The sequence below is a fragment of the Pseudorasbora parva genome, chromosome 1, assembly GCF_024679245.1.
Source record: "Pseudorasbora parva isolate DD20220531a chromosome 1, ASM2467924v1, whole genome shotgun sequence".
In the NCBI taxonomy this organism is placed as follows: domain Eukaryota; kingdom Metazoa; phylum Chordata; class Actinopteri; order Cypriniformes; family Gobionidae; genus Pseudorasbora; species Pseudorasbora parva.
This window is the reverse complement of record NC_090172.1, coordinates 58,900,429-58,911,884: the sequence shown is the minus strand read 5'-3', so window position 1 is coordinate 58,911,884 and position 11,456 is coordinate 58,900,429. Positions and strand designations below refer to the sequence as shown.

The 11,456-nt window shown below is 35.7% G+C and overlaps 1 protein-coding gene across 1 annotated transcript; it reads left to right on the top strand.

The window, feature by feature from the left end:
- Positions 1-3,316: 3,316 nt before the first annotated feature.
- Positions 3,317-11,188, top strand: tex261 (testis expressed 261). Its single transcript, XM_067452014.1, has 6 exons — positions 3,317-3,519; positions 4,193-4,272; positions 6,124-6,277; positions 6,363-6,430; positions 8,811-8,913; positions 10,063-11,188. Exons 1-6 carry the CDS (start codon positions 3,450-3,452, stop codon positions 10,176-10,178), a joined length of 591 nt encoding a protein of 196 aa, XP_067308115.1. The 5' UTR covers positions 3,317-3,449; the 3' UTR covers positions 10,179-11,188.
- Positions 11,189-11,456: the final 268 nt, after the last annotated feature.

Here is an 11,456-nt window from a genome sequence, read left to right as displayed (position 1 = left end):
TGTAGTCTCAACACAAATGGTTTAGGTTAACTTAACATTTAACAAATTTGAAAGTCCTGTTTGTTCGGCTAACTTGATTTAATCATGTTATTTCAAATTAAACACATCAAGTTATGTCAAAGAGTAACGGTTTTAAGTCAGTTTAACATGAATCAATCACATTTGAACCAGAAACCTGATTTAGTGGTGTTATATCAATATGAATTGCTTAAATAAAGTGAACAGCATCATAAGTTCATTTTTTTGAGTGAGAGACGCACACACACACACCAGTGGTCCAGTTCTGATGCTCACGTGCCACTGTTGGTGCTTTCGTTGGTGGACAGGGGTCAGCATGGGCACCCTGACTGGTCTGTGGCTATGCAACCTCTATATGAAATAAACTGAGATGCTCTGTGTATTCTGAAACCCTTCTATCAGAACCAGCATTAAGTTTTTGAGCAGTTTGAGCTCCAGTAGCTCGTCTGTTTGATCAGACCACACAGGCCAGCCTTCACTCTCCACGTGCATCAATGAGCCTTGGCCGCCCATGACCCTGTGGCCGGTCCTCCACTGTTCCTTCCTTGGAGCACTTTTGATAGTGTAAGGCTGGATCGCCTATACAATGGTTCTGACTGCAGGGTTGTTGAACGAATAAAGAAACGTTATCAGCAAGATGGAAGAAAACATTTCTTGTCTATAACCACCCACTGCAACTTATAGCAACAACGGAAATAAGCGCAGTTACAATAGCAAAATAGGTGGGAGAGCGCTGCTTTAATGTGACTATATTGTGTTGCAGTAGGTAACACTTCAAAGTCAATATCAAATCAAAACTAGTTAGCAAATAATTTATAATTGAAAGAATTCAATGACAAAATCTGGTTATGGTTACACTTAAAATAGTTACGAAGAGATGAATGAGATGTTTAAAACGTACACCATTAATCGTACCCAGAATGTTACCAGAGAGAGAGAGAGAGAGAAAGACAAAGAGAGAGCAAAGAGAAGGCCCCCAAGATCAGAGAGTAAAAGAGACAGAGCAACAGTTCCGATCTTCTTTTCTCTATCCCTTGACCATGTGACGAAAACCCTGAAACATTCGAACTGACCAATCTGACCAAACTCCCCCCACTGTCTACAGGCGTGGCACCATTTGGCCTACAGGCCTTCAGCATCTCTTTGTCCTTAGGAATTCAAAATGGCCCCACTGATAAGACAGAGGGGGTGGAAAACAGTAAAACAAACATCTTTGTTCAATATCAAATATCAAATATCTTTCATTATTTTCAATTCTTTCAATAGATACTGACCACTGCAGACCGGGAACAGCCCACAAGAGCTGCAGTTTTGGAGAAGCTCTGACCCAGTCGTATAGACATCAAAATTTGGCTCTTGTCAAACTCGCTCAAATCCTTACGCTTTCCCATTTTTCCTGCTTTTAACATCAACTTTGAGGACAAAATGTTCACTTGCTTCCTAATATATCCCACCCAATAACAGGTGCTGTGATGAAGAGATAATCAGTGTTATTCACTTCACCTGTCATAATGTTATGCCTGATCAGTGTATATATAACAGCTTTGTCAAAAACGATCTCCATTTACCTGGCCAGTAGATGGAGATATTACTTTGTAAAGAAAGAAACACTATATGCGCCCATAGACTGAACACGTAACATGCATGATGTCACCTTTTTCACAAATTCACATTTTTGTAGTTTGAGACGATGACATTTTCAAAAACATTGAATGGACAAATATAAAGTTTCCGGTCTTTAGTAGTGTAGTGTTGTGTAAATGCCCTACTCAACCTAAAAAACCTTAATGGCTGCAAAATATTATATTTTTGTTAATGATATTTTAACCTTCTGATGCTGTTCTGTAATTTTTTATATCAAAATTTGATTGCTTTGGTTGTTTAGAATGTATTACTTTGCTGGATTGATGCGAAACTTAGTAAAGGCTTTGACACTTGCTATGTGAACACACACACACACACACACACACACACACACACACACACACACACACACACACACACACAAATCATGAACATGATTTGAAAAGGTTAAATGGTCCTAAAAAGTCACTTTTGTACTGTTTACTGAAAGCTCATTTTTTGAGATATCAACCTCAAATTCGGAGCACAACTTGTTTAATTATTTTGGCTTTGATATTCTCACAGTTTTAGATAAAAACATGCTTTTGAAAATATTTATTTCATATACAATTTAAAAAACGTTTTTAGTTTCACTTTTTTAACTTTTAACTATTTTTAGTTATGACAGTTTGAATTGGAAACCTCATTTTCAGGTCAATGCTCAGAAAGTGATTAATAGGTAATAAATGCATTATAACTATTCCATAAATATAATTTATTACCAAAAAATATGCGAAATATGAAAAACATTATCGAACTAAGATATACATTAATTTCATTTAACATACATTTTATTTTTTTTGATTGCTTTGTAAAAAGAAAACGAGAGTTAAATTATAAACAATGTCTGTTTTTTTCTTTTCTTTTCTTTTTCTTATTAAAACCATGAAACACTAACATTAGGTTAGTATCAGAATATATTTCACTGTATAGACTGGCTGTGTCAAAACCTTTAGGTTTAGTTTAGGCCTATCCGTCCATCTGGAAACACCTGCGATAAAAAGGGCAGCCTTTTCTCCTAACACCTTCACACTCCTCCTCTTGGATAAAAGCATTTTAAATGGAGTACAATTATTTTCCACTCTCGCTCACTTTTGCTTCTTTCCTTTTAAAAGGCATTTCATTCTGTAAAGATTCCTCTCACCCAAGAGAGCTTTCCATCTAACAAACACTATATAAAGAATTCATGTTTTTCCACAGAATCTGAAAGGTGTCTGATTTAGGTGTGTGTACGTCTGTGTTTGTGTGAGGTAGAAGGAGAAGAAATGTGTAAATGTGGATGTAATATGCATGACCAAAAACAAGCAAAGAAAAAAATAAATAAAAATGTGTGAGGCCTTTGGAAAGCCATTTCTCTGATCTTCTGATCTGGTCTTTCTGTCTGTCTATATGAACATGACTGAATTTATTTTTCATGAACTTAAAACAATCTCTAAACATGATGGAAATGAGTGTTGCAGACAAATATAAAATAGTTTAAAAATGTTTTTATTATAAATATACCTCATACTTTGAGAAAATGTCCGCAATACGCAGAGCTGGACTCTATCAAGACAGATGTTTGATTTTAATCATATTTGTTAGAATCACTAAATCATTTACATGCTCTCATTTGTGCAATGTGTGCAGTTCCACCTCCAGCCTGATCGGCGCTGTTTGCGATCAGAGCCTCACTTCGGCTTCTCGCTGCGTCTGAGGAAGCCCCAGAAGAAACTTTGACCACTTCAGTTGTTAGCCTAGCCGCGGAGACACACATCTCCTTTACTGTTTACTGGTCACTTATATATTCGACCAACCCTTTTAAAAAGATGTGGTTTATTTATTTACTCAGCTGGTTGTCGCTGGGGGTACAGATATGTTTCGTTACTCTCGCTATCGGTGAGTTTTGTGTTGCTGCTGTTAGCCGTTACCTTCTTTTGCTGACGCGACCAAAGAAAAATCCCTCAGCTCCCGCGCCTTATTAACAATAAAATATACGTTTATTATCAATAAATAGTAGGATATGGTAAAATAATAATAATAATACTAACGATGTAGAATAGAACACCAGAGAGATGAGCTAAGACAAAACATGGCTCATATCTATTTGACTAAAGTCATAACATATAAGCATCAATGAGTTCATTGTGTTTCAGATGTTTGCAGATGTTTTTACATTTCTCATTGTAGTGTTGCAGAATAATAATGCTTTGATTACTAATCGCTCCGCCCATTGATATGACATCCGTGAGGTTAAAGTTACATCTCTGACTAACACTTATTCTAGTTACAGGACATTTAACGTTAATGTATATAATTTGAATGTCTATTATATATATATCTTTATATATTTCTAAACCTGTGTTTACTCTCTAATAAGAGACTAGATAGATAGATAGACAGACAGAGACAGACAGACAGACAGACAGTGCTTCCTTCCACTAACACTTCAAATGTTTCTATATATGTGCCGTGCTGTGAAAAACTGACACTCTTGCACTTGTACACACTTAAGATCTGAATGCCATGTTTGTTTTGATAGTGTTTCTCAGTTTTTTATTTGTCCCCACAGCTGCAGGCCTGTATTACCTGGCGGAGTTAATAGAGGAGTACACAGTCGCCACCAGTCGCATTATAAAATATATGATTATGGTGAGTATTATGTCATTATATAAAACGTACATTATTAAGGAAGGATGCGTCCATACTCTAATATCAAAGTAACATGAGCCACTCTGGAGACCAGGGCGGAAATCTTGTTTAAGACTTGTCAACAATTTAATTTTGTGAGTGATGAAATCTGATCCGATTGTTCAGACGATGTTGTCAGTATCCAGTGTGTTTGCATCGATTGTTGTAGTACTGGTGTCAGTGTCAGCACAGACAGTAATGCATGCTGTTGTGTGAGGTTACGTTACATATACCTCATGTCTCTGGCCCTGTTTACAGCTGGTATTAAGATGTGTTTTATTCGATCGGATCACAAGTGGACGAGGGAGAAACATTCCCAATTACACTGCATTGTCTATTTAAAGGTCCTGTTCTTCGTTATTCCATCTTTCAAACTTTAGTTAGTGTGTAATATTGCTGTTAGAGCATAAATAATACCTGTAAAATTATAAAGCTGAAGTTCAATGCCAAGCGAGATAATTTATTTAACATATTTTATTTATGTGCTAGTCACTTTCACACAGTTGCTAAAATATGTTAATTTGCACACTTCATATGACAGTCCTGCAAAGATGACAGAAAATGTACTCGCATTTGCTTACCTGTGGGAAAATATTAAAACAAAACGCAGTTGCGTTTTAGACCAAACATAATAATGGTTGACCGAGTGCGACCTGCACGCACGCATCAGTGAATGGTGAGATATTTTGCTAAATAAAATGATCCTGCCGGAAGAATTGTGTGACAACTTTATAACGTCTGCATCTCGGTCAGCGTTTATGAGGTTTATGCATGCGCAGTAAGTTGAATTTGGCGTTTGCTGATGTATCATTGTGGACGAGAAATTTTTGGAAAACGTCTGGGGACGGAGAGCGTTTTGAAACGAAATCTAAGGTTTCAAATCTAACTTGATTAAAGGAACAATCCACCGTTTTTAGAAATAGGGCTTATTCAACTTCTTTCCTACATTTAGATATGTGGGCAAATGCATTTTTGTCTTGGTGCAAGCTAGCGGCGAACCTGCCAAACTAAAACAATGCATGCACTGGGACAAAAACAATGCATTTCCCCACATATCTAAATGTAGGAAAGAAGTTGAATAAGCCCTATTTCTAAAAACGGTGGATTGTTCCTTTAATGTAGATGTCTAGCTTTCAATGTTTTCACTGTTATACGATGCTATACACATCTTCTGAAAGAGTACTGAATTCCTGGAATAAAACACAAGTGAAGAAGAAGCAGAAACAAGCGATATCATATTTCAGCAGATGCACATGTAAAACAATATGTGATCATCAACATTAAACATCATATAAATCAAACCTGCCTAATGTTACTAAATGAAATGTGGACCCAGGACGAGCTACAGGACTGTGAGTCTTAGGGGTGTTGATGAACTCAATCTACTCCATCTGTGTTTTGATCCTGTGTTATGATCATCGTTTTGAATCTTCATGAAATTTTCTCCGCTTTTGCTCAAAATGTAGCTTTTTTTTAATGAAACTTACCCATATTCAAGTGTTGATAAAAAGGAATGCATGAAGCTAGAATAAAACAGTTTTTGGAGTCTTTTCTTTTGATATCTTGAATATATTCATACAACAAAATATGCTGGAGGCCATGAAACGTTTTTCAAAAATGCCAATGGAGAAAGAGCTCATAAACCTGGTGCCAAAATATGAGAAGATATTAGAAATATCTACATGGCTGTTTTTCCCCCATGATATCAATGTCAAAACCAGTGAAAGCGTAGTAACTTTGGAAAATACAGTAGATGGTGAGCAAAGAAAGTAAATGTCCAGCCCTGCCCGTCTAACTGGTTTGGTCTCTCAGTTCTCCACAGCGGTGCTGGTGGGGCTCTACCTGTTTGAGGGCTTCCCAACGCTCATGATCGGAGTGGGTCTCTTCACAAACCTGGTTTACTTTGGTCTGCTGCAGACGTTCCCATACATTATGCTGACCTCGCCAAACTTTATCCTGTCATGTGGTGGGTGATGCAGAGTTGAGGAGACATTTACTGCCTATAATATTTTACAGCATCCTCTCAAATTGATTCTTGCTCTCTTTTCCAGCACTGGTTGTGTTAAACCACTATATGGCCTTCCAGTATTTTGCGGAGGAATACTATCCTTTCTCTGAGGTATGTTGACCAAAACAATATATTCTCAAACCCAGAGGCCTGTTGCATGAAGCTAGCTGAACAAACTGAGTTAGATCAAGTTCAACTGTTTCTCAAAGCTCGGTATAAACTTTCTCTGTCAACTCAGGTTTAATCCAGAGTTAGCGATTAACTCTGAAGCGCGAGCACCTGAAAGTGTGGCGTGGGGCAAACAGCCAATCACAGTGTCCGTTTGATTCACTTCTCTTCTGAAGATTTAGAGATCGTTTTGAAAATTATTATAAAATTAAATGTGTTTACAAGGCAGGAATAAACGCTGCTGCTGCAGCGACAGTTTGAGAAGGCAGCTTAAAGAATATCTGACTATATCAATGCATGATGTATCAAAGAAATATGCCTAATTATCACAAAGAGCTCAAATGAATACACGTTGTTTAAAAGAATAATGAATGGATGTATTATATTTATATTACTATTTGGCTACTTGTCAATTAAAATAATATTTATACGAACATATATGAATTCAAAGTGATTATAATTCATATAATATAAATATAATAAATAATTAGCATCAAAAGATGCACAATTTTATTTCAAAAGTTTTTTCATTATATACTTCTTTAATTTGGAACAAGACATACAGGGGGTGTGGCTTTATTGCATCTTTACTTGCAGCTGATTGGTCCAGTTTGGGTTTGCAATCTCTAAAGCTGGGCATACACTGTGCGATTTCTATTGGTTTTCAGCAAGGTTACCTACACACACTGTACGAGTAGATCGCATGCGATGTAAAGCCAAAGCTCACGATTGATGTGCTCTCACTGTGCGGTCCGACCGTCGAGCGCGTCTTGACTGCTCACACTGTACGGGTGAAAAATGCGCAATAAAACCCCCGTGGCGACGATAGACCATGGTGTATTATAGAGAGGTAAATGCATCAGCTATTGATATTAAGAGGATTTAGAATTTATGTAGGCTATAAAATTATTATTATTATTAGAGTAGGCCTACTTTTATTATTAAATTGATATTACATTAATTTGCCCCCCTCCCCCCAACAATAATGCATAATCGACACACTGCATAATAAAATAATAGATAGATTACTCCTCACTATTTAAAAACATTTAGCCCGATTAAACAAGGAATTATAGCCTAGGTCTAATTATATGATTATAATGTCAGAACACTGCAATAATAATGTCCGTCTCAATGAAAAGTAAGAGCAGATTTATCTAAAAACAACTTGTTTAACACAAAATGGGCCTACTTCTCTTCTATTTTTTTTTCCACAATATGGACCAAAATAGAAATATTAAGAAAATAAAAAAGAAAGAAAATAAGGCAATAAGCTACGTTATCAGTATGTTGAATTACATTTATCTCTCGTTGTCTGAGAATATACGCTGAAAGCTTGTCAGATTTTACTTTCACTTTCTGTAGTGAATAATTGACTGGGTTTGAGACTGTGTTTAAACTGCTCATTGCGTGATATCCACTGACTCGCGTTCATGAAGAAAAAGAACACATTGCAACATGACATTGTGTCAAGATGGAGAAGGTTAAATATTAATTAATATTAAAAAAATAAAAAGTGAAAGTAAAAAAGTAAATTAATGATCAACTAGCTAAATGAATAAGATGCACTGGATATATACAACACAAACTGGAGGCACAACAGTTTACTTAATTTCTGCTATTTGATAGCTGCCCACATAATTAAAGATCTCCCTCTTTTCGTTTTCTTCCTTAATGCTTTTAAAAATTAAATGGTTGAACTTCTGCTTTCGCGCAGGCGCAGTGAGGGGAAATAGGGCAATCAATTCGTGGCTTTGCTTCAACTGTGCGATAACCTCACGAGGGGCGAGCAGAGTTTCTGACACGCCAGAAATTCATCCGACCATCCGATTCCCGATCGTGAGGTTTGTCGCCCCTCGTTTCCCCCTGTACACTGCACGAACAACTCGTGACAAACGAAGCACGATAAACCTGAAAATCAGCCCGACCCAAAAAAGAGTTGCACGAGTCAGAATTCGGCTCGAAATCGGACGAAAATCGCACAGTGTATGCCCGGCTTAACCCAGAATAAAACCTGCTCTAGAGCAGGTTAGCCGTGTTGTGTCAGTTACCATGGTGATAAACACTAATAAAACCAAACCACCTTCTTGAGCCCGAAAACCAGAGTTTGCTCAAACTAATCTCGAACTTACCTGGGTAACAACTGAAACCAGCTTTGTGCAACAGGCCACTAGAGTTCTGATATTCTGATGTATAATAATGTGATTTTGTTTTCACATTGGCCTATTCAAGAAAACTATTGATCACACTTTGAGTTTGCTGTAGAGTGACACCCTGGTGTGTGTAAAGTTGAGGCGAATACCGTAGTTGTGTGTGTTTTCAGGTTCTGGCGTACTTCACGATATGCCTGTGGGTGATTCCTTTCTCATTCTTCGTCTCTCTCTCCGCTGGGGAGAATGTTCTTCCATCCACTGTGCAGCAAGGAGGTGAGAGATCAAATCTGTTTTCATACAGTCTTTATGACCACACGGCACATTAAACTATCCTGAGTGGTATAACGGTGCACTGAAGGAATCTGTATACATTGTCATTAAAAGTAATTGGATTGATAAATTATTTCTGAATGCAAAAAAGTGGGCAAGGTTTCTTAAGAAACTAATTTCAGTGAATTATAGAGCAAACAGAGCAGATAACAGTTTAATAGTGCACTATATAATGTAAGTTGGTATAATTGTAAATAGCACTTTTAAAATAAAATAAATTAAATTATAAAAATATATTTTATTAAAAATAAATGTGCTTCATTGTAATTTACATGCCCTCAAAAATATAAAAATGTGTGTTTTACTTGAACTTTTTTTCAGTGTAATAAAATAAAAATAATAAATAAATAGTACAAATGTAATATTTTATTAAGAATATACTAGCTTCAATGTAATTTACACTTTTTTTTCTTTAGTGTAATTAAATGAAATGTATTTTATAAAATGATTAACAAAAAATTTGCTTTTATGCAAGTTACGTGCCTTCGAAAAATATACTTTGAATGTTTTTTTAGTGTACTAAAATAAAAAATTATAAATATTGTATTAAATTAATTTGCTTCATTGTAATTTACACACCTTCAAAAAATATTAAAATGTGCATGTTTTTTACAGCGTAATTAAATAGAAATAATAAATAAAATAATACAATATTATTAAAAAAAATTTACTTCATTGTAATTTACTTGCCTTCGAAAAATATTCAAATACTTTTATTTATTTTTGTTTAATTAAATAAAGATAAATAAAATAAAAAATATTTAATTAAAAATATGCATCTTGTATGGTAGCTTTTGTAATTTTATATTATAAATAATTGAAAATATATTAAAATGTTAATTTTAAAAACATTGTTTTTACATTTAAAATTTTCCCAGAAGTTCTACAAAAAAAATTCCAAGGGGTACTATTAAAAAGTTCTACAAAAATGTGTGTATTATGATATCATCACCACCACATTTTTAAAAATATATATTTTTTAAATTTCTGCTTATCACCCACTTCTTCCCTGTTGGTTGGATGTTTTTGGACAGACATTTACAGCGTTCATATCTAACCACTGCTGTTTAACTGTGTTTGTGTTTTTCTCAGATGATGTGGTGTCAAACTACTTCACTAAAGGCAAGCGGGGCAAGCGCTCGGGCATCCTGCTCATCTTCTCCTTCTTAAAGGAGGCCGTTTTGCCAAGCCGACAGAAGATGTACTGATGAAGCGGTCGAAATGAGCATCGGACGGAGGGGTTTGGGAGGGTTTGTTCAGGCCACCGGCCCCTTTCATTGGACAGCATCTTTTTGAGGGAGGGATTCGTTTGCAGTGATGATCATGAGATTGAATCTGTAGGACCACATCGGAACAAACGCGCACAAACTCCTCGAATGAACTTATCTGTGTGTTGATTCATGTCGAGAGTCGCCAGCTCATTTTTTCTTAGGCGTCTAAAGCCATGAAAGGACTTCAGAAGTCTTTAATTTTTAAAGGCTTAATATTTTGACTTGTCTGTATGTGGGTGATTGTGGAAGGGGCTTCGGCTTCTGTAGCGTCGCTAGAGGCTCCTGCTGATTTTCTTCTAATTGCATCACTTCAAAAGCCAATGTTTGTGTTCGCTCATGAATGAATCGATTATTTGTTCGTGTTTTAAAGGAATGTTTTACCCCGAATCCAGAGTTCATTCTTCAGTCTGATCACTGTCCGTACAGTCACACTACAAATATTTGCTTTGAGGGCAGACCTTAATCAAGTCGTTTTTGAATTGTCTGGTGTTAAGAAGGACCGTTTATGTCCTTATCGCTCCATTTAAGCTTTATAAATCCATTTTATATTATCCGATGGTTTGACGATGACAGAAAAGCTAGTTTTGGGGTAAAATATTGCTTTAGATATACTGTAATCATGAGAGCCATAGTGTTGTCCATGCTTAATTTGTGTGCTGTACAAAAATCGAAATAAAATTCAGTTGTATGAGTTTTTGAAAGGTAAACATTGGATCTGATGTTGGTGGGTGAGTCTCCGAATCAAAAACATCAGGTCAAGTTTCATCCCCAAAATCACAAGGAAAAAATAAAGAGTGTGGAGATTTCACTATGTTTAGGAATATTACTTGAGCATTGTTGTTGTTTTTTAGTCTTATTAAATAATAAAAAAAATTGTAATATGAAAAAAAAATGTATATTGTAATTTATATGCTTTCAAAAATATTAAAATGCTGTTTTGCAGTCGAGATGGCATTTTATTAATTTTGGTGTTCAGATCCCTAAATATATATATATATAAAAGTCTAAAGCTTCATCAAACAAAATATTATCGGGTATAGTGTGATCTGGACTTTCAGTCCTCGTGAATGTGTGAGATTCACCCAAGAAAATAAAGTTTTTAAAAATTTATAAAATCTGGGTTGTGCAAAATGCAAATTTTGTTTGAACTTCAACTGTGAAGAATTTCTAATAAAATGTCGGAATGACATGAGTCTGTACTGACTCTTCCTCCTT

What these genes read in the sequence shown, in the direction of transcription:
- tex261 (XM_067452014.1), top strand. Translation starts at nt 3,450, where the DNA reads ATGTGGTTTATTTATTTACTCAGCTGGTTGTCGCTGGGGGTACAGATA. An exon ending in AATACTATCCTTTCTCTGAG is followed by an intron (nt 6,431 to 8,810) that starts GTATGTTGACCA and finishes GTGTGTTTTCAG; the next exon opens with GTTCTGGCGTACTTCACGAT. An exon ending in ATCCACTGTGCAGCAAGGAG is followed by an intron (nt 8,914 to 10,062) that starts GTGAGAGATCAA and finishes TGTTTTTCTCAG; the next exon opens with ATGATGTGGTGTCAAACTAC.